At 39.4% G+C, this 27,424-nt stretch overlaps 2 protein-coding genes across 2 annotated transcripts; both read right to left on the bottom strand.

Moving 5' to 3' along the window:
• LOC136438481 (glycine receptor subunit alpha-1-like) lies at positions 1 to 12,965 on the bottom strand. Its single transcript, XM_066433283.1, has 8 exons — positions 12,903 to 12,965; positions 5,689 to 5,894; positions 5,128 to 5,210; positions 4,416 to 4,565; positions 3,305 to 3,481; positions 2,074 to 2,273; positions 1,359 to 1,490; positions 1 to 694 (listed from the first exon to the last, which is right to left on the bottom strand). The coding sequence occupies exons 1-8, from the start codon at positions 12,960 to 12,962 to the stop codon at positions 452 to 454; spliced, it is 1,251 nt and encodes a 416-aa protein (XP_066289380.1). The 5' UTR covers positions 12,963 to 12,965; the 3' UTR covers positions 1 to 451.
• Positions 12,966 to 16,844: 3,879 nt separating this feature from the next.
• On the bottom strand, positions 16,845 to 26,946 carry LOC136438056 (glycine receptor subunit alpha-2-like). The gene is made up of 10 exons (XM_066432720.1): positions 26,687 to 26,946; positions 25,797 to 25,906; positions 25,228 to 25,295; positions 23,921 to 24,117; positions 23,637 to 23,719; positions 22,998 to 23,141; positions 21,847 to 22,032; positions 21,214 to 21,413; positions 18,573 to 18,704; positions 16,845 to 17,225 (listed from the first exon to the last, which is right to left on the bottom strand). Exons 1-10 carry the CDS (start codon positions 26,779 to 26,781, stop codon positions 16,983 to 16,985), a joined length of 1,458 nt encoding a protein of 485 aa, XP_066288817.1. The 5' UTR covers positions 26,782 to 26,946; the 3' UTR covers positions 16,845 to 16,982.
• Positions 26,947 to 27,424: the final 478 nt, after the last annotated feature.

The raw sequence follows: 27,424 nt of genomic DNA, 5'->3' as shown, positions 1-27,424 counted from the left end.
AAGATTTTGCAACAACTGTATGCCAAAAGCGGTGGAAGACACGATATAGCTTATCTCAAACTGCCTCTTTAATGATCAGGAAAGAGCTATTTAAAGAAGCCACCAAAACTCACCACAATTTCCAAACGTTTACTGGCGGAAAGAAAAATGGAACCTTATTAACCTCTCGAAACCCACTCATTGTAGAAAAGTGGATCACTTAGTCTTCCACTGCTTCCAAAAAAAAAAGAATTCAAACCCAAAAAGAATGGATTGTATTCCGAAACAGTTCTTAGAATAGTCACTTGTTCCACTTTTCACCATTGTTAACTTGCATTGTCTGTATACTTTTTCTATGCATTGTTTCATGTTGCAATTAGCCCACAGTCAAAAACTTACAAATAAAAAAGTTATCATAAAAATAGTTGATCTGTGATGAGATGAAGTAGCGAGGCCAGCATTTTCACTTTCATCACTGGTCAGCAGAAGTGAAGACAACAAAGTATGTAATGACAAAGGCTATGTAGCCTGCAGGGAATAAGAATCGTGAAACGTAGTCCAGTTTCTTCGCTATCTTGTATCCCGTGAACGTAAGCTTGGGCAGTTGGAAATCATTAGTCCCGTCCAAACTTTCTTCCTTCGCATCGAGACTATGCTTCCACTTTTCCACTTCACCCTCATCAGCGGTCGTCTCCGGACTTTTCGGAGCCTTGGACTTGCATGAAAAATGAAATCACAACAAGTATCAACTTCACTATCAAAACTGAAAATATCGATAGCCATCTTTGTTATGTTATTAATAACTTTGCTCAACAATATTGTACAAGGTACAAAGTATCACTGGTACATAACTACAGTTCTATATATATATAAGGGCTAATCTACCTATTACAAGAGTGTATAGTATGGGTTTGGAATGGGTTTTTACAATCATTGGAGGAATTTCTATCGTCTAGACATACTTAGATATATTTTTCTATGTATACCATGCAGGGGTTGTCACATACATGTCAATATATACTTAAGTTTGCTATAAATCCATTGAAATAAATCCTGGTATATAAGATGACAGCCTTGTGGTTCGAAACCACTGCTATGCCCCGATGTTGTGCCCTTGAGAAAGGCACTTTACACAAGTTTCCTCACTCCACCCAGGTGTGAATGGGTACTAACTTCGGTTGGGGAAGGTCGTATTGAGGTCACCTGCTGGCGCCGAATGGCAGCCGCCCAGACCCATGCGACAGTTCTACAAAGTGCAATTGTGGAGCAAATATGTATCTGTTGTGTATTATGTGATTGAAAACCCTGCATGAATTCAGCACTGGCTGCCATTGCATGGGTAATTTCTGACCAATAAACCATTATTACTAAAAACGTACCGTTTGTCTCGATGCATAGTTGACGAAGGCGTATTCCAACAATGCGAGCACCACGAAGATCTTACAGCCGATTACCCAGATATCAATAGCCCGGATGTAGTTCAACTCCGGTGCAGGGCTTACTTTGGTGCTCTGTGGAAAAGTGCATCAACGTAAATCTATTGAATCACTGAACTTCTAAAGCGAGATAATCTTGAGATGCAAATAGTAATTTTACGACCCCATCATATAGGCTGTAATTTTGACATATAAGCAGTCGTATTACACACGTCAAAAGAGACTCTACAGCAAATAATTAACAGCATAGAATCTAAGCAAACATCTTACAACCACCATGATAACAACTCTTGCAACATACCATAGGTTAAAACTGTGCTTGTTGCATGAGTCGGAATAACTCAGACCGTTTTTGAGAACATAAGATAAAGAAATTACGTGCACATGTACTTATACTTTTTTTAAAAACGTAGTTTAAGTTAGATTATATATATCTTGTATTGTATTACGTAGTCCTCTTTTTCTTCTCGATCTGTATGTATGTTTATATGGGCCAGGTGTCTGAAATAGAATTAGAATTGAAATCGTGGTGCATGTACGTACGTCAATTGTACATGGCCTGCATATAGCTCATGAAGGACTTTAAGCAGCATTTCATTTTACTTTTTATCTTGTTGGGATCTTTCTCACTCTTTATCTGTTACGTCATTCAACCTACCAGTGTGACCATGGTCAGGACAGTCGTAACCCCCAGACCAGTTCTGGCCGGAGCAGAAGCCGGATCGAGCCAGAACGAAACCCAGGAAATCGCCACCACACAGGAGGAAGGCACGTAGGTATGGAGAATTTGATAACCCAGACTACGAGACAACCCAAACCGGAGCTCCAACGTCGTGTGGAAATCTCCAACAAGGTTAACTGTAAGATACAATAGAAGCACGTGAAAACCTACTTTTATTATGGTATGTCTGATTCTTTAAACTGGTAAGTTACAGAACAATCGTTTAAGTACATTAATTTAGCCCATGGTCAGTATATACATACTTGTTGCATATGATACTTGGTTTCTCCTACATATGAGAATTGACTGAACGATTTTGATAATGCAGGACATACTACAGCATACACGTATCTTTATTTGTTCCACGAACGAACACCGTAGTTAAATACTCCCAGGACTAAGTCAGTCTGTTCCATTCTGGGTTGAAAAGTTTTTGAGTCGTCGTCTTCCAATGCAGAGTCATCGAAACTTTCCAGACAGTGTTCTAAACACGTTAATCTGTCAAGTTTGCATTTCTGGCTGTATAACTGATGTCGCATCTAGCATATATCCCGAAATACATCGGTTTTAAAAATCCTGGATATATATGAAATCCCGGATTTAGGTGAAGTAGCGTTACAGAACAGCCATCACAAAACTCCGGATTAGTTTACACAAACTACGCATTGAAAAGGGTAGACATAACCGCATTCCTTTGGAGCAAAGAACTTGCCAATACTGTGATTTAGGTAAGATTGAGGATGAGTGTCATTTTGTTGTTGAGTTTACGCTATATAACTATGAGAGGAATATACTCTTTGATTTTATACAAGATAAGTTTCCTAGTTTTCGTTATTTAGATAGCTTAGAAAAATTTGTATTCCTTATGAAACTAGACAAGCCATATCTCATAAACCCTGTATTCGTATACACTCAAAACTACCTTAAGAAGCGAGAATAAATTAAACATGTACATAGCGGTATTACTATTACCACTGTAACTGTTCTTTTGCTTGTCACCATGACCTGTACTTAGCTTATCAGATCATAAACGTGCAATAAAGGCCTTTCATGCATTCATTCATTCATTCATTCATTCATTCATTATTTTTTGAGCTAGATGTAAACAAAATGAAATAGCTTACATCTCTACGTTAACATATAGAATCGTATTCAAATGTACGCTGACCTTTGTCTAGATATGGTGAACAATCTTGAGTTTGATTTGCACATTTACCGCCCTTTTGGAGGCATTTGAGGCAAGATGTTGTGTTCAGGTTCTCCGCCTTAAAACATTTGACCCCCATCTTAAGACATTCGTCATAGCCAGAGTAGTCACAGGAACCGCTCTGATAGATACAGGTATCTAATACAACAAATGGAATTAATTGTAAGTGTTGTATATAGTGCATAGTCTATTCCGTAAAAACTCCAAAGGTTGACCATCATACCAGAATAATTAGTTTGCATAATAGGGACTCATAGACCCAGAATGTTTCTAGAGCAACATCAATTTGTGTGTCTAGTTATTACCTACAGAATATCAATTACCAATATTCCATTCCAGTCCTCTCATGAAAGGGGGAACACACAATGTGAATAGAACACTACAGCTTAGCCTCCATAGCAGGCTTTGAACCGGCTTTTTGGGGGGCTAAGTTATACATTAATTTAGCCCCCCAAAAAGCCGGTTCAGAGCCTACTATGGAGGCTAACTACAGCATAGGTTTGGCTATATAGCCTCAGTTACTACAGCTGCGATGGTTGCGCTAATCTTTCTCTGACTGAGATAAATATCGTCGCGGTGGCGTGTCGTGGGGGTGGCGTAGTGACAGCGCGTTTGGCCCTGAACCTAGATGTCCAGGGTTCGAATACGGGGTTCCATGACTTGTCCTGTGACGTTGTGCTCTTGGGAATTTCCTCACTTTACTGAAAACGTCCTAATAGAGGTTCGAGGAGAGCCACATCTCGAGTACGATAAAGAACCCACCACACTTATCGAAAAGTGTAGGGGCCCGGATAAGCAGCTTGTACTATTCAGTACAAACCTGGTGTGTTACGCCACGAGGTGTTTTAAATCAGATTTACCGTTATGCAAAACAAAATATGTATATATGTTGATGAAGGTTAGACATCCAGGTATACAATACCCATTAGCTATACTACTGGATATAGTACAAGTGACGCTGAAGAAGAGTGATGGATGTCACGTTAAATTCAAAGTAATCTCAGTTATCTATATACAGTAGACTTTGAACCGTATAATTACCGGCGATTGCAATTTGTTCATTAGAGCTTACCTTTATAGCTCCGGACATTGAGGGTGAAGCTATTGAAGTCGACTTTGTCGATTCGAAACACTGAGCGCACATGTGGCATTGAGATGATGATAGGAGAATCATCGGACTGGAAGTACTGAGACGCCTGCCAGCGAACCTTAATGCCCCCAACTGAAAAAGTGAAAAGTCATCAGCATCTTCATCATTGATCTCTATTTAAATATCATGTCTGTTGTATCCAGAAAGTGCTCTCTATCCAGAATACGCTCTGGAGCAGTTTTTGGATATCCAAAACACGTCCCACGCCAAAAGTGCAGGTTTGGGATATCCCAGATGTGCTCCAGCGGAGCGCGTCTTGTATAACCAAGGGTGTCTATCTAGATCGTGCTCTTGGGGGAGGAGCTTCGTGTTTTAAAAGACGGAGACTATCTTGCATGTGATTATCGTAGCCAGAAGGCCGCCATCTTTGTTTTATCCGCGCCGGGTTTGTGTAGAATCAATTCAGCCGCTGGTTCTTTCTAAGGAATTTAACCAAAGATAGCGACACTCCGTTATGCACACGTCACAGATGTAACGTCCCAAGAATGTTTATTGGGACATAAGCAATTGCCGACAACAACGACAAAATGTACTAGGGGCATTTCCAAAGCCAAAGGGCAAAGTAAGAATTCAGGACAACAAAGAGAATGTTATTATCATTGCTATATTTTGATTTGCTAATTTCTTTACCTACCGAATCCTAAAATCAAACTGCACATCTGTCGGTCATGTGGATAGGTATAAAGTTGCATCAGACAGGGAACTCTGAAGTCGAATCTGCAAAACAAAATAGTATAGATATTGTTAGTGTGGTTAGCCCTATCCAACCATGCTTTCTCAATCTATACATGTTTTCCACTCATGTATGACGCAGAGCGTGAGGGTGTTGGATATGGAGAAACTGCTGTGTTCAGGTGCGCTTCCAGGAACACTTCTTCGTAGAGCCAAGGCTGGAAGAACCGATCTCTCGATTCACATGACAAACTTTATAGCAGGATAGAGATTTGCAGAGTGATTTGTATAGTGATTCATACTACCCCCGTTGGATAAAAGTATCTTTTGGAGAGCTTTTCAGAACTAGGTGGCATTATTCTATTATTTGCATTTGTGAACATGATCGTACGACCATTTATTGAGGCAATTTTAATCAACCAAGCCAAAACATCCTACTAATAAGTAGCTACCCACTAACTTCTTTTATTAGCTTGTAACAAAATGCACCGATCACAAGGTGTTTATGATATCATATCCCTACCTTTGCATAAGATATACCACACTTCCCGGATGAAGCACTGGATAAAGCACGTCTTCTTTCTTCAGAATATCCGCATGTACCATCGGCCATATGGTTGGTCTCCAAATGTTCTTATATGATTCGTCAACCATCACGCTTTGATTGTTAGGACTGGGAAGTCTTTCGTCTTTCCACCCACAGAGCAGGACAATTGAGATATAGTATTCCTGAAGAAATCAAATAGAAAAATATCATGAAAATCCGTCGTTCCTTTGTTCAGTTATTCTCCATAGAAGATTTTCACAATAACGCCCCTGAGCAAGCCTCTAGGGAGCCCAAACCTAAACCACTTTTGTATTACATCACAAGCTATATGTCACCAGAACATCAAGACCATAGCAGGTCAAAAAACGGAAGTTCTGCTGCAGTATCAAGGTCACATACCAGGGGGGGGGGCAAAAATTGACCTGGACTTCCCAACATCTGCCCACATACCAAATGCTATCCATCAAGAGGTTCTTGAGTTGTGCTTACTACAGTCGTCCGAAAACACACCGACAAAACTGTATCTCATTTTTAAGGAGATAATGAAAACATTTTGAGTAGGCATAGTGCATACAATTTGCTACTAATCACCATCTTTCAGCATATATTGTTTTTACTTATCGCAAACACCTTTTTTTTCAATTGTTAGTTCTTTCACATTGGCAATATCGGAAGGTTCTTAACCCTTTAATGTTAACAAATGTGGATGTACAAACAAAATTATTTTTTTACCCTTTACTATGTAGAGTCCATTCCGAGTCACCGCGAGGGTTTTATAATAATATTTGTAATCATTTTGAAAAATTTCTTATAAAAGAATATCTGAATGACAATAGTTCTATATTTTTCTAAAAGATCAAATACAAAAATATGAATTTATTTGAATTTGATTAGATAATTTAGAAATATCATGAAAGTAACTGCACAAAAACCTCTTTATTTGTAATAATTTCTAAACATCTATGTGATTATTTAACTTTTAGAAATATTAACAGAAAATGGTAGAAAATGGTAAACAATGGTAGAATGGTGATTGCTCCCATAAAAGTAGGTGCTAATCTGGCCCTTCTGTCTGCCTTTGTACATCTTTAGACTTCACTGCAGGACACTGTTGGGTCCTTTGTGGAAAGCATTCTTCCCTAAACTTCGTAAGGATGTGTGAATTACTTTCTTCCCAGCCCTCTGACCTATTTATAGAGATGTTATAAATAATAGTAGAAAATGGTAAGAAATTGTAAATAATTGTAAATAATGGTAGAATGCTGTTAAACAATTGTAAATATCATATTCTACATCATGAATATTTCTTAAGTTTTAGAAAACTTAAGAAATATTTATAAAGTTGAAATCACAATCAAAATATTTCAAAAGTATCAAATCTCTTACACAAATAATAACAATAACTTGAAAATAGTTCTAAATGATGACAATAACAACCCTCGCCGTGACTTGGAATGGACTCTAGTAGAAAAATAGCGTCTAAATAATCGACTTTTGTAATGTTTTTTTGTCTGTATAGCAGTTGGCGCGAAACCCTTCATAGAAAAATATTTGTATGACGTATGATATCTACTTATTACAACAAGTAACATCAATATTTCTAGACAATTCTTCACTGAAAGATCGTAATTATCTTATTATGATGATAACAATGTTTATACACCAGTTGTTATCTTTGCAATTGGCAATATAGCCCTTGTTATGTTTAGCCATACCTAGTATGGCTAAACATATTGTTTTTACTCATGTTTCTTCTCCTTCTCCTGTCAAATCTTCAAATCAATTCATCTCTGTCATTTTTTGACCAAATGACCTGAAATTTGGTACAAAGGTAGTTTAGGCAAATACCCATACACTATTTTTAAATTTTTCCGATATTGACCTTGAAAATGATTTTATTGAGGTTTTTCTGACCAAAAACGTACATTTTGGCCTCCTGTGCTCTGGAAATACATCCAAATGACCTGAAATTTGCTATGGGGGTACATTGAACAAATATTTAGAGAACCCCATTCGCACTTTTGGCAAACATTACTTCAAAATACGATTTTGCAGGGTATTTTGAGGAGAACATTGGGTATTTTCCCCATATGACCTATAGGTCATTGACCCCTATTGCACCTGGACTGGCTGTGAGCCTTGCGACCACCCGATTGGCCAATTGAGTTAATTAAGTTGTCTTGCATTTCTGGAGCAGGTGTGCTACATTTGTAGTATTCATACCAAATGTGGTATGGGAATGCGCAGGACATGTGCTTACTATCTCTCCTTTGTTCACTATTTTTGAACAAAGATACACATCTCCAGTCAATTCCACGTAACCAAGAGTGTGTTTGTTGCCTTTTGTTGTAACATTTTCGAAACCTTTGCAACAACCTAACTGATATGAGTGAATGTTTAGAACAATTTCGAACCTTTGTTTGACCTTCGAAATATTTTCTACTGCGTTCAAGCATGTTAGAAACATTTAAATCGGCGGGTACAATATTGATATAAGTTTCGAAACTATCACAACATATAGATTCATCTTTTGTTCGTACAGTTTCGAACATTGGTTAAATGAGCCATACGAAAGCAATTTACACGTCCCTGCTAAGTAGCTGATAGCACAGTTCTTAACGACCATAAAAAACATGTATTCAAAAACCACAAATTGCATTAGAACCGATCGCGGTCTCACTGACACGTTTTTAACTAACTGTGGGGTTCGTCAAGGCTGTAATCTGTCTCCAACTTTGTTCAATTTATTTATCAGCGACATAACAGATGAATTTGATCATGCTTGTTGCAATTCTCCTGTACTTCACAACATGAAAGTTCCATGTCTTCTGTACGCGGATGATTTAGTATTATTTTCCGAGTCCCAACAAGGCTTGCAATCATGTCTGGATAGATTAGAAAAATATTGTTTATACTGGAATCTGAAGGTGAATTTAAAAAAGACCAAAGTAATAGTCTTCTCTAAAGGAGGTCGATTACCAAAAAATTGTTTCTTTATGTTCAATGATAATGTCATAGAAATTGTAATGTCTTACTGTTACTTAGGTATAGTTGTAAGCGCGGCTGGTACGTTCAAGGCCAATAACAAACAGTTATCCAGCAAGGGACTAAAATCTTTGTTCAGTATCAGACAATCACTAGACAACGCTGATGCTTCATTAACAGTTAAAAACAAACTCTTCGACACATGTGTTAAACCCGTTCTACTATACGGGTCTGAGATATGGGGGTCATTTAAAAGCTCAAAGTTTTGTCCTATTGAGTCCATACACTTAAAATTTTGCAAATACGCACTCAATCTTCCAAGAACAGCTTGCAACCTTGCAGTACGGGCAGAACTAGGGAGGTACCCCCTTTACTTAGAGGCCTCCCTAAACGCCATTAAATTCTTTCTTAGGATGCGCCACAACGTACCAGCTGACAGCTTACAAGCCGACGCCCTGTTATGCCAACTTCAATTAGAAGCCAATGGCACAAAATGCTGGGCGTCCGGTGTCCGTAGCATGCTAGAGGAATGCGGTTATGCCTTCGTTTGGAGTGCACAAGTATCCTTAGGAACAAATTTGTCACTTATCATCAACTCCATAAGGCAACGATTAAAAGACATCTATACTCAATCATTCTCATCCGAAATCCACAACGATAACAGAGATAAATCTTACAGCAACAAACTCCGAACTTACCGTCTGTTTAAAACATTGTATAAAGAAGAAGAGTATTTATCCATTAGCAACATCAAACACAGAGTGGCCACTACTAAACTCAGGGTTAGCTGCCACAGATTACATGTCGAAACAGGAAGGCACAACCGCACGCCTCTACAACATAGACTTTGTCAATATTGTAATTTAAATCAAGTAGAAGATGAGCAACATTTCGTCCTAGATTGTAAATTATACGATAGCGAAAGAAGTGTACTTTTTAACTTTATCAAAGAAAAATTCCCATATTTCGAACATCTAAATACAACAGACAAATTCATATTTTTATTACGCTTAGATAATCCTTATATAAGAAATACTGTCTGTTCATACATTTACACATGTACAAAGAAGCGAGAAGAAGTCGACACTACTGGACTAGCTTAATTTAATAACACGTTTGTCTACTCTATATGTTTACAGCTTGTATTGTTGTATTTATATCCTTGTATGTTCCATGTGTTAAGTTAGACGACCTGTACCTAGCCCCTCGGGGCATGAATGCACAATAAAGGTCTTTCATTCAATGATGGACCAATAAAGACACCCCACCGCGAGAAGCCTGGCAGGCGATCGTAGGTGTTTTGTTTACTTTCGAGGTATCAACAATTTCCACGTGAAGAACGCGGTTGGGTACTCCCAAAATCCTACTACGCCGGACAGAAAAGTTTCCATTAAATTTGTTAGAAATCTTGAATAGATCTAGTTTTCTATTGTTAAAAATCCGTTTCAAGGAAACACGACACACACCACGCTACCGGCACGGTACGGGGGTGTCGCCAGCCGAACAAATCCCCCGCCGCTCACGTTAACCCGCACCCGTTGTTTGCGTTTGGAAGAGGTGAGCTGAGAAACACAACGCTCGTTCAAACCTTACTACCGTTGACTGTCACGCCCTTCGAAGCGGTAAACTACAGTCCGAAGATTTCTGTGTGTCCTTCAACAACTACAGATAATCGAAGACTCGTCACTGCATGGCTAGCACAACAAAACAACGAGCGCGCTCAGCTTCTGTACTTATCGCCTCGGCAAAGTTTGGCGACAAGCTGGAAGTTTGCTTACGAGGAGGAAAGACCGGACTTTTACGTGATTATCGGGAAAACACCATGTTCCGTTGAACTGGGTGGTTAAACTGCAGTTTAGGAAATTTTATAACAGAAATAAAGTTAAATCAATGATTTTGTGAATGTTTATTTCAGCATTAGTTATTCCAGATATTTTCAAACTCCAAATTCTTCAACACAACACGGGAGATCCTTTCTCCTCAGACTGGCGCGCAACTCCTGACAAAATTGATTGATGATCTCTCTCTGCCGCCGACTTCATACATGATCAAAGACATCAAAGGCGGGCGGAGGGCGGTGCGCAGGGAAACTTGAATATATAATGTGGCGAAGTTGTTGCACAAGGAATTCTCACGCTGAGGGGTACATGAAATAATGCTTACAAAATAGACCTCTATGAATCGGGCCACATTCAGCAATGGTAGACGGATTCGGGGTATGCCGCGCAAAACACACGGTCTCACTGGGGACAGGCGTTTTGGTCCCGCACGTTGTCGCCGCTACGCGATCGAAAGCCCCGCTGTCTGTCTCGGACCAACACGCGTCTCCCGTGATGTGTAGCGTCCACCAGGCTTTCCTGCGTACGGGCGTATGGATCGTAGAATTCGGCAAAAAAGGAATGATTAGGCCAGTAGAGTCATCAGTCCCCGGTAAGGTCAATGATTCGCCCGTTTGCGCTTGTAACGTTAAATGAACTTACCCTCTGGTGGCCAAACTTCACTGACAAACATTCTCCCTATTTTTATCATGAGCTTGCGTAGTTAGTCTGGTACTATTATGTGCCGGGAATGTTTATCTATCGCACGCCTTGGAAGGAAGTTCAACCATGATAAATGGTCGGTCTTTGTGAAAATTTGGAATCCCATGCTGTTGATTTTCGTGATTGAATCTGTAAGAAAATATATTTTCATGTCGTTCATGTTTTTGGGACGGACGCCGGGACGGGGTGAATTTTTTCTATCATAACATTTTCGTCCCGTCAGTAATGCAAATCGAATCGTGTTACACACGAGGCAAAACACTAAAAACGTGGGTCTAGTGGAGTGTTTTGGAGCGGGAAAATGCCGGATATTAGCGGTGCCGAACAGTGTACATCGTCGCGCGCGGGTGACGCTCCGTCAAAACAAATCCGCTGGTGGTCTAGCGCGGCCACCGAAAATAGACGGAAACACACAGGAGGACTTAGCACCTTCGTTTACGGGGCAATTGTGAAAATCTTTTCTTACAAATTGTTCGAACATTGAAACATTTGGATAGATGGTTTGAAACTGTTCTAAATAAAGAGATTTTTGTGCAGTTACGTTCGAAATGTTTCCAGCATATGTTAAATAAGTTCAAACATGTTATAAGTTTCAATTCTTATTGTTTGAACAGTTTAGAACTATTGTGACTTAGACATTCTTTTAATCAAAATAGTTCAAACATATTACAAATATTATATTAAAACCCTCTCGGTGACTTGGAACTGACACGTATTAAACCAAAATGATGCAAAATTTGACATGTGTCTGCCTTGGTCATGTACACAGGCCCTCATTTAAATGTTTGGCATACAGCCTTTCAAAACAATTTTTTCGTTTCGTTTTTTTTCAACCCAAATGTATACTATTGAATCATGCATTCAAACAAAGGGGTGTCACATTTCTATATTTCACCCATACTATCGCTGCAATATGTTGTTTTTGGTAATTTCCTTCTCCTCCTGTCAAATCCTCATATATATCATTATGTATTCTATGGAAAACTTAATTCTTTCCTGGGGTTAATTTTTTTTTATTCAATTTTGAACTGGGTTGATTATGCGCGAGAGTGTAATTTTGAGCGGATATTTGTCGACTGGTCTAGTTTACATAGAGATGGCACGGGATATCCCATTCTTGCAAGGGGAGGATTCTTTAATTATCTATTGCAATTTTGAGCTGGAGTGATTATGAAAAAGTCCATTTGTTAGCAGTAGTGTATTTGTTTATGTGGATATGGTTTTGGACTGGTCCATATTGTGTTGAGGTGCTACTGGAAGACTCCATTCCTGTATGGAGAGACTAATTGTTTTTAAACTCAATTTTGGACTGGGGTGATCCATTTTTTTAGTGGAAGTATTTTAGAATGGTCCATTGTTATTTTGGGACAGTCCATTTTTTTGCATGGCGAGGAGTATGGCTAAACATGCTGTATTTGCTCGCAAATGTTGCCTTTCTAGTTTATATTTCATTCTAAAAATTTAAAAGAACCAACATTAATCAGACTCTACAACATGTTTTATAGCTTCCTTCTAGTAGCGAACCTCTGATCTTTCCATTCCTAATACAATAATGTAACTATTGTACTATAAATCAATCAAAAGTGCACAAAATTGTTGCCGTATCACCCATGTACAGTATTCTTTGAATGTGCTGTTGTTGAACACTATTGTGACATAGTTTACCATATCCTTTTCCGAGAATGGACCAAGTTTGGGGATGAAGGCCGTACAGTTGACGTCCATGAGGACTCCTGAAAGAATTAAGCAGGACAAAGAATTCTTAAATGTCTTAATTTTTTGTCTCATCATAGAACATGCTGTTGTGGGAAAACAGAATTCGTCTACATGTTGCCTCCATTAACATTAATCCGCCGGGTTACATTAATCCGCCACTTTGAAAAAAAGTAGTAGGTCTGAAAATCTCCAGTGCAGCACCCCTCAGGTATGGACAGTTTAGATATACAGGAGTGCATTATACCGGTCGTTGGGTCGAAGATCTGTTTGGACATTTCTTTTCAGAGTAGCGGAATTGTGTACGATGGTGGAATTATGTTAGTAGATGTTTGACTTCATAATGATTTACGTGACTATTTCTAACTTGCAGTGTCGAAACAGTTTTAAAAAATTGTGTTTTAGAATATGCTTCTCAGTTAATCATGAACCGCTGCTGGATAGCCCGATTCGTACAACATTGATATTGCAAATCATTTTCATCTATTCATTCGGCATGCCATGTCATTAGTAAATCTACATTTCTTAGAAAGAACCATATGTTGATCGTAGAGTCATCACTGAACCCATTCAAACATTTCACGATACAAAAGCAGTTTTCTATAATGAATATGTCTTTATATATAATGGTCCTTGCAAGCATCACTTTGTTGTAGCTAAACCAACGTTATTACATTATGTACATACTGATTTTTATATGTCGTTTAAAAAATGTTTTAGCCAACTTACCCGGAGTTCCTGGCCTTGTTGTGTCATTATAATCATTAGGCACAATAAATGTGGTTTCTTCAATTAACGTAGGTCCATTGCTCTCCCTGTAATAATAGATAAGAATTAAGACATCACAGAGAATACAATTGAATACAAATTTAGAAATAAAATTCTCACTGGAAGAATATGAGGTCGTGAACCCAACAGAGGTTGGTGTGAGGGTAACATGCACTATCAGATGGCTCTAACCAATTATTGGGTTACTGTAAAATGTGTTATATATGTCAGCCTGTCAATATTTTCCTCTTGTGGTGTCTGTGTTCATTCTGCCCCTAAAGAGCCAGTGGCTGCAATGGGAAACGATTTTGGAAAACAGTTAATATTGTAGTCTTTCGGACTGGTTTGAGCAGAATGAATATTTAGGTCATACAGGTTGTTGCAGCATCGCGTGATATTGGATTTTATACTTAGATCAGCATAACTACAACGTGTATGACCCTAACCTGCACCTGTGCTAAAGATAAAACCTGGTGAGGGCCCCATCGTTGAAAAATAGATATGCTAACACCGAGAAGCGAAATCGCGGTAGCCACTTATATATATTTACACTATTGCCTACATACCGTTGTGACATCATTATAACTCAAATTACAGCATACGCCGATAACATCAACAGTGCTTGCCAAAAAATGTGGAGGGGGCGCATGAATTCCGAAGGGCAAAACATTATTTCAGATAATTGCGTGCAGCGCATCCCAGTGAAACATAGCTGACAACGATATCTATAAGAACACACTCACTCACCCGTTCACCGTGCTTGTCGATCCACTGACAGCTGCCCACATTTGGCAGATGGAAAATGTCAAAATTACTAAACCAAAGCACGCCATTTCGCATGAAACCCTAGTGTAGTAGGAAGACTGCCCGCGTCATGCTATCTCCGACCAAAACGATAGTGTGTGCGGCGTCTCATAGTGGAATCTATTGTGGTTGTCTCTTGAGACATAAACCCCTAATGATAATGTACTTCACTCTGTTCGCTACAAATCAAATTAAGCACCATTAGAAACCTTTTTTTGCAGCAACAATATTGATAGTGTCCAGGCCGTATTATGACAACAATTTCTATGCTACCATAATTTTTCTTGGAAATGAATCTTTGGTCAAAGCTGTTGATCACATGGTGAACGTAAATTTATATTACGTAAGTTTCAAATTATTATCAATGGGGTGAATAACTACAGATTTGTTTTTTTATATATATTAAGACTTTATTAATGTTTCCGCATTTTGAAGATCACGTACGTTCATGACATGGTTATGATAAGCACGTCCAGTGGCACATAATGCAAAATAAAACAGTACAAACCTGAAGAGACAAACAAGACATCATGTACTTTTAAGGCATGCCCTTGATCTTTAATTTACTTCTTTTGCGCCCAAATACACCATTCAGCTTGCATTAATCATCTTAATTTTGTGTTTTCTTCTTTTTTGCATGCTATTTTATGTTGTAGGTAGGTACCATTATACTAATGTTGACAAAATTCAGTGATATATACATAGGTATAAATGTACATAATGTTCAGTACATCACTTGGAGGGTGTTTTGTTGTCTTGAACATTTTTTTTATAATCTTAAACATCATTCGCTTTGAGTATTGCATATGATTATATACCAGTCAGATAAATGTAGTTATATAATATTGCAACATTGGGTATATATTACATTAGTATTATATGCATGTATATAAATGATAACGTCGGCAATCGGAACTTGAACGTCGGCGATCGGAACTTGTAAGAAAGTCATATTTCGTTCATACATCTTCTCCAGAGAATTCCTAACGTATTTTGCCCACATTAGATGCCTGTGACCGCAAAGAGAATAAGGCATTTCATTTTTTTCTCTACCTCTACAGACATGATAACTACATATCTCCTCCCATGAAGAAAAACTTAACCTTTGTTTTTACAACTGCTATAGTAGTACATGTAAACGAATTACAGAGAGCAATATGGCCTCAAGAGGTCGATAATTGATCGACCTTGAAGCCAAGATAGACTACTTCCTTATGCAATATTGATAAGCCCTTTGCGTATGGCATGATATAGAATTCACCCAACCCCCATAAGACACATGGGCATCGGAATGTATTTGACAATTTACACTCCAGCACAATATTGCAACGTTTTAAGCTAATCATAATTTTACCCCTACGTGTAGGTTTACTGATGGTCATATTTTGCATATCCGTCGTTTTGTCATATTTGGCATTACAATGCTTCCCGAACAGATTATCAAGGACGTGTTGCACTATGTCCAACGAGAAAATGGTACAGTATGTGTCTTGATTTTAGAAGACATCGATTAACATTATTCTTTAACATTCATTAACATCACTTCATTTTAATCAAGTACCAGGATAAAATATATGTGGCTTATAGATGATGATTTGCAATAGTGTTAATTTTCAGGTCCTTAAGCGCCCTTAAATTTCTGCCGTCAGTCCTCAAAAATCTGAAAAGCGCAGAGTCCAGCTAAGCTTTCGACACATGTTTTTTTCAGCTAATTGCCCCGGCCTCATTCTATTGCATAAGCATCAATGTTGTACACTTTCTTTTGTACACTCACGTCAAAGTATTCCTTAAACAGTGTCATAGTACTCGGCTATGATACAATTTACGTGCTAAGTGACGTGTTGTTTTTAACCACGAGTATCTAGGTAATGCTTTAGTCCCATTTCCAATCCGGGCCCGGCCAGGATGTTTGAGAAAACGAAAAATGATAAATGCATATAAAGAAAATACACAATACATGGTTAGGAGTAATTTTCTTACGTTTTGTATCTTTTGTTGTCTTTTATATAACGCTTTTCGTTCCCATAATATGCCCTGACGGGCACCGGATTGGAAATTGGACAAAAGCATAAAGGAAGTCCCAGAGCATTTTCAGGCCGTATATAGAGGCAGTGGGTACTTGTCCACTGTGTCTAGGACACGGTATTAGAAGCTGGAGCCCAACCCTCTCCTTCCACCGTTTTTTACCTCCCCGGTCACATACCCATGTTTGCACCAGGGTGGAGTGAGGAAAGTCGTGTTAAGTATTTTTCCCAAGGGCGCAATATCAGTGGCATATCAGGGGATTATAACCCCGACCTCCTGGTTCCAGGCCAAAAACCCTAACCGTTACCCCAACACGACGCCACAGCTTATAGTTTAAAGTATCGTGCAAAATTTTCGTGCCCGTTTTTAATTTTCTAAGTCATCTTTTCTTGAATTTCATCATTAAGTTTCACGGAATCACCTTGGATTTGTGATTTAATGCTCAAAGGACGACAACACGCCAAAGTAGGTAGCCACAAAGGCTATGTAGACTGTCGGGAACAGGAATCGTGAAACGTAGTCCAGTTTCTTTGCCATGTTATATCCTGTGATTGTGAACTTTATCTTTGGCAGTTGGATAGCACTACTCTCGTCCAAACTGTCTTCGTTGGGAACGAAACTTTTGTCCTCTTGATTCTCATCAGTATCCGTTCTCTCCGGGATTATCGGGGCCTTAGACTGGGAATAGATAATATTATATTACATTAAGTAAGCAATATAACGAATCAGTATTCTAGCCAGCACCCAGTATTTTGTCATTTTATGGAATTCTGTCACTCATGACGGACATAAATTTTGCCCAATCAGTCAATTTTGACCACACTCCCCCCAAAATAAAGCTGAAACCCTCGTTTAATATTTTACCAAAGGAGTTGTTATCAAACTAGGCTTAATCTGCCGGCAAAATTTGTCCCTCAAAATGCAGGAAATAGCGTTTCAGAGGGTTAAGATTAAAACTTTTCTGGGGGAGCATGCCCCCTGTCCGTCAATCAAAATCGAGATGAGGGGTAACAATTTCAGGCTGGCTAGAACACTGTAACGAAGGTACTAAAGTCGTTTATGTGGATATCAGACTCCAGCAGATACAAGACACGCAAGGAAGGCATTGCGTAGATTTGCTTTGCATGCTGAAAGAAGACCTCAAGCACATGCAGAGGGCGAGGCCCTCCTACGACAGAAAAGCATCCCCAAGAGCTAACACTGCACGAAATGGCCTCGGATCCCGGCCGATACGTACAGTGATTCCTCCGGAAATATTCCAAAGCCCGTGCGGATACTGACGCATTCTGACGGATCCAACGTTAGTAACGGATCCGACTAAATCCGCACGGGCTTTGGACTATTTCTAGAGGAATCCCTGTACGTATCCGCCGGGATCCGAGGCTATTTCGTGCAGTGTAAGACCAGGGAGCTCGCAAGACGCAGTGTGAGAAGATGAATAAACACTGAATGCAGCTACAGGACATTTCAACGACTGCAGATGCAGAATAAATCAGTAGATGATGATGATGTTAAAAGTCATCAATCATATATCGTATGAAGATATGATAATACTCTTAATAATTCTGATGTACACTGGTTTAACTTATTAATATATAAGTTTACAGAACAAAATATAACCTCCAAGCAGATCTACACGGTGCATGCACCGAAAATCGTATATGCTAGCCAGAGAAGCTCCAGTCAGCCAGATAAGCTCCAGTCCGCACCGTAGTGCAAGATAATCCCTGCCAATTTTCACGTTGGAGTTAAGCAGGCACAAGGCGGAGCAGAGACAACTTTCTCAAAAGGTTGACCCTCCTCGTGCCGGTTAACAACCTTGTTCAGTTGCGTCTTAGGGCAGATCCCTACCGGGCTATTGGACCCTCTCTGGCTGACTGGACCTTCTCTGGCTATACGATTTTCGGTGCACCGTGCAGATCTGCTTGGAGATTAAACAAAATATACCACAGATTACATTATGCACTTAGATGGCAACAATTACGGACCCGGACACATCCACAAATAGGACCAAATAAAACCTACCGCTTGTCTCGCTGCAAAGTTGACGAAGGCGTATTCCAGCAAGGCGAGCACCACAAAGAGCTTACAGCTAAGCATCCAGATGTCAATAGCCCGCACGTAGTTATGCTCCGGTGTTGCCCCGATTTTGGTGCTCTAAGGTAAGCACATCATAGAGGTAGCAAGTGAGTTTTTTTTAGAATGTTCTCTGATTGAATATATTCTGAAGCAGATTAATTCCTTATTTCCAACTAGATGACTGAACAGCACAACTCTTTGCCAAGGAATGACTAATCTGTCACTTCTCAAGGCAGTACGGGGAAAGGCGCCAATGTACATGGCAGAACTCTTTCCTTGGAAGTCTCCGCCCACGCTAAGAGCCCGAACACGCACATAGGCCAAACGGATTCGAGATTACGGCCCCCACCTGCTCCATTGTCCCTCAGCTAGAGTAGCATCCTGCCGTAGTTGTATGCAACGTTATGGGGCTCAGTTGTGGAACACATTACCACTCAAACAAAGAAATGCTATTACTTACAAGAACTTTAAGAATGGCAATACCGGCGGAAATTAAAATCTGTATTGTATATAACATGGCTTTTATGATTGATTGAGTGAATATTATTGTTACCGTGTACTTAGTCGTAGTTGTGGTTTTATATGTAAAATCAGGGATACCTGAAAAACAGGCTTCACAGCCTGAGTTGTATTTGCCCTGTATAAATAACTAAAACAAAATTTCTTACGCTGTGGCCACGTTATGCAGAAATGTCGCCTGGCTTGGTGAGGAATGTATCATAAGTTGCCATGAGCTTTCTGCAACTTATAATGCACTGCTCACTGACCCATGTGTCTTACTGGAGACTACCAGAGTATCGTGGAACAGGTTTGATATGTAATTTCCGACACTAAAATTTAACCAAATATTCGACTGTTCAGCTCCAGTCTTTGTCAAGGCGTGAGTAATCCACCGATGAGATGACGTCACGTTATGCAGATATTTACATTCTATGACAACAGACTGGAGCTGTAAATTCGAAAATTTGCGTAATTTCTATGTTGGAAATTACAGGTAAACTTATTCCAGAATGACTTCTACCAACACAGAGGAACTTTCAAGCTGATATATGAGCATTAGATTCATCTGCAACATCTTAATTATTTGTCATTACCCTGATAACTAGAAAAAAATATATTATCTGTTCGTTCATATGAAGGTTAATCTGTGACAACAATTGACATACTACTTAAAGTTTTACACGCATTTTCCATACACAACATAAAGCACTCACCTACAATGTTTCGGTCAGTCTGAACAGGTTACGTGACATAAGTTTCCGGTCATGTCAACTTGAGAAGGGTCAGAGGACTGACAGAATTCTTGTTGATGAGTGCTTTAAGGTCTCGTGTCTGTACTACTCCGCGGTCTAAAAATATGGATAGGCCCCAACAGGGTGTGTTCATGTGGATGATAAATTGTCTTTAATGGACCCCTCCTGATATATAAAGGATTTGGGATGAAAGCTTGTGTATTACTGCCAGGATTAGGTAGGAAAGTTTCGGCATCCATGTGATTGTCGGACGTGTACGGCTTTTTCGTTCTGAGTGATGCGGTCAGGGGCTGGCGGCCGAAGAGGGCCTCTTGCTAGTAACGTAGTGGATAGTGCAGTAGCTGTTATGAATCCCATAAATATCAATCGCCGGGTCAGATTTTTGTGACATTTTTTTCAGTGCCTCACGAAAAAGTGTTCTCAGAGTAGAAAGCAGAACATCTCCACAAAAACTGTTTCTTTGTTGGATTTTCGGCCATAAAAGTTGCGCAATAGAACATGTAAACCAATGGTAGGGCCTAATTGCGAAAACTTTTCCTATATCTGTTATGCTGTGGTCACATTTGCACCAGTGACCGTAGGGGGTGTAGTCCTGGCTGGACTCTGAAGACACAATTTTTTTTCTCGTTCGTTTTCTCGCGATTAGGTTACGGTGTCTATTTATCACCGGGTCCCGGGTCGTGCCTAGAAATAACCCGGTAACCGCAGGGTGTCCCACCGGGTCACGTACAGATAGAGGCCATGTCCGAAAGTTTTAGAAAATAGCCCGTAGACTAGCCGGCCGGGCCCCATATTCTAATTGTGACAATGCATAGCATTAGCTCGCTTAAGGTCTCATTCATAAAGGTCTCATTCATGAGTTTTTTCGCCCCATAGGCTTACATGTTATAAAACGTGTTTTACATGGGCACGTTCATAATGAAGCTATGGGAAAGGTGCCAATGTTTTTCATTCCATGTTGAGAACATGTACCCTAAATTATGTAAAAAAAAAAAAAAACATTTTCACTACACACAATCTCTTTTGATAGCAATTACAATCTGCACTTGGCTACACCCCTTAAAGCCACTTTCCAGCTGTAAGCGCCGGACCGATTCACACACAATGCCCGGGCTGTGTACTTCCGACCTTACGCGCGGCTGCCGAACTTTGCCTGCTAATTTCTTCAGTTACAAATAAGCTTTCATCAGTTTGACGCTTGATATCAGCTGGGCTAGCTAAAAGGAAATTTCCCACCGATATAGACACACGTTCATGCAGCCGTTCATTTTTGGGGCAACGGACTCTTTTAGGGTACCCACTCGGAGTAATACAGGAATGAGACCTTCACCTACCAGTGTGACCATGGTCAGGACAGTCGTTACTCCCAGGCTGGTTCTGGCCGGAGCAGAAGCTGGATCAAGCCAGAACGAAACCCAGGAAATCGCCACCACACAGGAGGAAGGCACGTACGTGTGGAGGATTTGATAACTCAGAAGACGAGACAAAGCAAACCGGAACTCCAACGTTGTATGGAAATCCCCAACAAGGTTAACTGAAAGAAACAGTTTAAACAATCATATCAGATTCTTTTTGTATATTTCCTGGCAGATTACAATTTTCGTTCCTTTAAGAGTGGGTAGACATGAAACGAATGGCACTCTCATAGGTTAAAATGGTTGGCAAAATGTCAATGTAAAACTATAATGGTGACATAAAACGTGTTCATGTTACAATGACAATTGCAACGATTGAAGTGCACGAACTGAACGATTCATGCCATGAAAATGATGTATAACAAATATAAAGATTCTGTGAATTCGTCTACACACGACTTAAGAACAGAGAAGAAGCGTGTAATCATAGATAAATCACAAAAAAGTTTTCTTAGTATTTTCTTGATATATTAATGCATTTGACCCTTGTTGGCCATGAATGTGCAATAAACTCCATTGTCGTTGACATTTTTTTTATCAATGAGCTCTAACCTTTGTCCAGAAATGGAGAACAGTCTTGAATTGGGGTATGTTGCTTGCATCTACCCCCAAATTGGAGGCATTCGATGCAGGCAGTTGTGTTCAGGTTCTCCGCCTTGAAACATTTGACCCCCATCTTTATACAGTCTGCATAGCCAGAGTAGTCACAGGTACCACTCTGATAGATACAAGTATCTCCTACAACGAGATGGGTTTACAAAAGGTGAAAATAATTTCTACGCTTACTCAGAGCAAGGCAAAGAGACCTATTCTGGACACTGAACTAAGCTGATGGGATATTATCTATATCTATAATAGGTGGTTATGCTAGGAGATGAACACTAGTTCCAATAACTTTTGGTTGAGACGGAAAAACTTATCAAGAAGGGAATCTTGCAGAAAGAAGATGTTGTTGTGAGATGTAGACTCAGCATTCAGTAATAGTAAAAAAAGCAAAGCAGTCATCCTCAATTGAGGCGAAGCATGATGCTTTTTCAAGTAGCTACGTAGTGGTAGTGCAATGCGGCTTCGCCACGGCTTGCGTTTTTAGCCAAGCACACCGGGTCACCCCAACTCTTCTCAATAAGTGTAATGCCAAGTAATAAATGTAAGGCTTGTGACACGTCAAGAGGTTAATGGTGAAATATAATACGACACAATTAGTTTGATCCAAAATGTTGGCGTTGGACCAAACGCAAGGTATACACTGTTGCTCAAGCATATCAATTAATGGCTTTAGATTAAAACCCTGCTGATCTAAAAATCGTACTCAGACAAAAGGTTTTGGGTGCTGCCTAAAACGTCTGACCGTTTCCCAAATTTATCAACATTTGCTTGTCAGTGAGTAGATGTTACTTTGTGTGTCTTATTACCTGGATTTATAACCTCAATCAACATTGGAACGAACGTTAAGTTTTCTACATGTCGAGTCATTTTCAATACATATGACCTTCAGATCCTTTTTGCTCATCTACTCTCGTCTGCCAGAATGTCATTTCAGCTTCTTAATTTTCTATGCATCTTAAATATGTGCGTAGCTTAAACATTGTGGCGCTGTATTGATGACTTTTTTCCGAGATAAATTATACGTGTAACATCCATAAGTATACTTTAAAGTTACCATAGATCTAAAGCAATTAGGAAATAGACTCAGCGATACTCACGATAGCTTTGGACGTTGAGCGTGTAGCTGATGAAGTCGACCTGTTCGATTTTGAACGCTGAGCGCACATTCGTCATGGAGATAGCGATGGGAGATTCGGTCTGCAGGTAGAGTGAGGAAGTCCAACCAACTTTCAACCCACCAACTGCGGAGACATGACAGAATACCAATGACAGGACACTCGCCTAATGCTTCGGTCTCAATTGGTCAACAGGCTATTTTTGGGCTGGACCGGGCCCCGATATGATTTTAATTCCCACTTAAAAACAACACGGGACCCGGTAACAAATAGGCGCCGTGAGCTAATCATTAGAACTGCAAGAGGTACCCTTCGGGTGTCCGCTTGTCCACCGGGACAAATTTGTGGCTTTGGGGCCCGGCCGGGGCTACACCCCCTACGGGCACCGGTGTAAATGTGACCGAAACATTAGACGAGATTTGTGTCTTTGATACATATTTGACTGGTATTTGGACTTGTACTATACCAACTGCATATCTTCTTTTAGTAGGTGAAATATTTCAAATAAGAGACATAAATTGTAAGAACAAGTAGAGAAAATGTGGAGAAATACCTAGCCTGTCTGTATTCCTGTTAGTCACTAAAATACAATTTGCGCATACACAGTCATATTTTACCTACCGAAGCTCATATGTAAACCACATATTTGCCGATCATGAGGATAGGTGTAGAGGTGCATCTGACACGGGACCCTCATGTCATAGCTGTAAAAATAGATAGTAAAATGTTGTTAAAAATATTTATATAATGTGTTAATATAGAGAGATTCCACTGATTTTCGAAAGAGAGAGACAAGTGTGTTTATATATATGTATATATATAGAAAGACAGAGACACATGAAGATAGATATGGTTGGATATGTTGGAGGGGTATTTCTTAAATCGAAGCCTAAATGTGTACTTACATTTTTGTCAGGAAAACGACCTTTCCAGGGTAAACCACTGGGTAAATCATTTCTTCGTTTTTGGTAACATCTGCGTGTATGACTGGAGTTATGAGTGGTCTCCAAATTCTCCTTTCGGACTCGTCAACCATGGCTTTGTGGGAGGGGAGTCTCTCATCTTTCCACCAGCATTGCAGGACGAATGAGATGAAAAATGTCTAACAGGATGGAAAAAGACAAAAAAAGCCAACTAGCAAGAAAAACACCCCTCCGTCAAAATAGTCACACCCAACATTAGCGACAAAAAAACACCCCTCCCAATAAAATGGTCACATCCATCATGGCCGCCCCTTCCTTGGATGCAAAATAGGTTTTGCTATCGCAAACCTGTAATTAACAGCATTTTTCGTATCATTTTGTATTATTTCAATGTTAGAATGTAGCATTTTATCAATTCATGTTTCACATTTTGCTTCTTATAGACCACATGCGGTCATTTGTGCATTTAGCCTAGTATATGAACAGGAATATGCAATAAAGACTATTATCATTGCCATGTTTATAAGAGTAAACGTGGGCCAGTTCATTTTTCACTGTCTTCAAAAAAAGAAGTCAAACCAACCATAGTCAACCATAGTTAACATAGAACTTTCACAGTAGACTTGATAAATATTTCGATTTCCATGTATTATCCATGTACTTGTTTGTCTGCAATTAGCCTTTGGGCATGAACTTGCGATAAAATGAATTTAAAAAGATAAATGAATAAATTATAATAGCTGCCAAGTCTTTTACGTCTTTCAAGACTAGCTATAATAGGTTTGGATTCCAGGCTATATTACATATTAGAGACTAAGCTGAAAAAGCAAACATTCTTGAGAAAATACAAAAATGCCGTTTACGCATCCAATCCACAGTATGACCATTTGTATACTTATGGGGAAAATAGTAGTATCCCAAAACAATAATATACGAAATTCTCTACCCTAGCACTTTTTCGACAAAAAATGTAATTTCAGTTTCGTCAAAAATGATATTTCGAAGTGTATAGAATTTTGGGTTTCACTTACTACATTTGCCAATTCTGCCTAAACATACGTGTAGCGATTTGCAAATATTACAGCGAGGTGCTTTCATATAATATACAAAGCTTTATCAAATTCTGTTGCTTGATGTATTGCAGGACAATTGAGATCAAAAATGTCTGACAGGATGGAAAAGGGAAAAAAATCAAATAAACAATATCTTTAACGTTACTTCGTATTATTGTAGACATAACATTTTAATATTTAAAGGTATCAATTTAAGATAAAAAGGTGTCAGATTACCATAGCTCTGTCCGAGAAAGGACCCAGTTTCGTGACGTACACCGAACAGTTCACGTCCAGTAGGGTCCCTGTAACATTCAAATGAGATCATTCATATGATTGTAAATGACTCTAATAAATGTGTTCAGGAACTTCACACTGATGTGCTGTGATCATCGTAAAAAAGGGAGCTTTGCCTAAATCGTTTTGTCTGTTGATAAAATCAGTTATTTGCTGCTTGGAAGCATGGTGATAGGAAAAAAATTGCCTATTGTTACCTACGGTACCGAATACATTCTACATCAAAGCATTACGTGCCTCAAGTGTATGTCCCTGCTGGATAGACCACAACGTGAACTTCATCAATATTGCAAGACAGTGTTGCCTATTCATACGACGCGACAGGAATTCACGGTGTTTAAATTCCCCTTCAAAAGATGCAAAATGGTGATAGCATACACTTACGACAGAGAGTCGATTTCTAATAATCATCCTATGAAAGAATCACCTATAATCTTCTTCATTCAAAGCTAAGGAGTGTTAATAGTGCTGTGTACTTAACGACTGATACAAAGGATGGGTAAGCCTACCGGGGGTCCCCGGCCTTGTCTTATTATCATAATCGTCAGGCGGGGCCCAGGTGAATCCGGAGTCCTCACTAGCTATAGCGTCCTCAATCAACGAACCACCATTATTTTCCCTGCAACAAAATGCATCAATAACCACCATTGCTACCAATCAGATATACCCCCAAAGGATCCCTATATCGGCATGCGAGCATGCTAAGCATACCCATTTATTGTATTACTGCATAGGTTATGTATCAAAATCCTTGCAAAAGCTACGTGCTCATCATTCTCACGATAATACATGAAGATTATGTATGCTTGGCTGTCAGTGATATCTTGCAAAAGCTACGTGCTCAGTTTGACCCCAGCCCTGAAATCCTCACGATAATGCAGGGCGGAGCACTGACTGATAAATCTAAGCACATACTCGTAATATTGTCTTCATGTATCATGGCTCCGTCCCTGGAGTTTTTGTAGCTCGTAATCCTTAATTCCTTTAGACGCCAGTGTTCTTAAGTGTACATGTATTCTGCTTTGATTCTCCTGACAGCAATATGCATAGAAGCCCTAGTTTCTCCTTATAATGTAGACATAAAACCTGTCGCAGGCCCCACATTTCAACAGCCTGCCGAACCCTTGGGCGTTAGCTTATAAATAATTGCATTATAACGTCAAGACGATCTAAAAATAAATCTATTTTCTTGTTGGACTTGACGGTAATCATTTTGTACTTACGGTTTCCCTACAAGTGACACCATTTTGACTGTTGGGCCTAAAAATGGGGCACGCCATTCAAGGTACGGTGCCATCATTATAAGGGGTACTTCATCTTCAATGCTTGCGTGCTGTGGATACCAATAACTAACCACAAAATAAAGATATTGAAGGTATGTAGGGGCATGCACACCTACCCGTTCATGTCACTCGTTGAGCCACTGTCAGACGACACTTGGCTGATGAAATATACACAAAGAACGAAAAAACAGTACGTCTGTATCGCGAACATGTCGTACGAAGATCTCAGTCGACTAGCAAGACTCCACAGGTCATACCACCCACAACAGTCAGTGGACAGCGTCCGATGTGTAGATAAACTGAAAAGAACTAAATTGAACTTGATTGGGCGTCTTCGGAGACATTTTCTCCCAAGGCACCGTCTTCTCCGCTCGATATAAACTACGTTATACTTGTAGACACCAATAAACTGAAGACGTTTATGGGATCCATATTTCATAACATTATCATTTATGATTTCATTTCTTTAGGTCATTTTTATATATAACGCGCATTTTGGATATCACGTGGTTCCATGTTAGCCAACATACAGCATGGTTGAATTTTCTCTCGAAAGCTTTACCATTTTTTCGCTATTCCGATACAAAATCGTATTTTGACACATTGCAACATGAAATGTAAAGTGTTACACGAAGGTATGGTTGCAGCTTTTAAATGTGATTTATTCTGTGTGAATTTTGATTGATTCAGCAAGCAGGGCTCTTGATAAGATGATTCAATTGTGTCTTGATTGATTCCACAATCAAGGCTCACCAAATGAGCTATAGTTATTCATCACATACTAGTATGTCGGTTTTTTTAAGTATATGATGATTCTAATTGATTTCCTTTCGGCTCTATCTCATTTATTCCCT

The sequence above is a fragment of the Branchiostoma lanceolatum genome, chromosome 7 (genome assembly GCF_035083965.1).
Source record: "Branchiostoma lanceolatum isolate klBraLanc5 chromosome 7, klBraLanc5.hap2, whole genome shotgun sequence".
NCBI lineage: Eukaryota > Metazoa > Chordata > Leptocardii > Amphioxiformes > Branchiostomatidae > Branchiostoma > Branchiostoma lanceolatum.
Note: the sequence above shows the minus strand (reverse complement) of the source record. Positions and strands in the feature narration are given on the sequence as shown.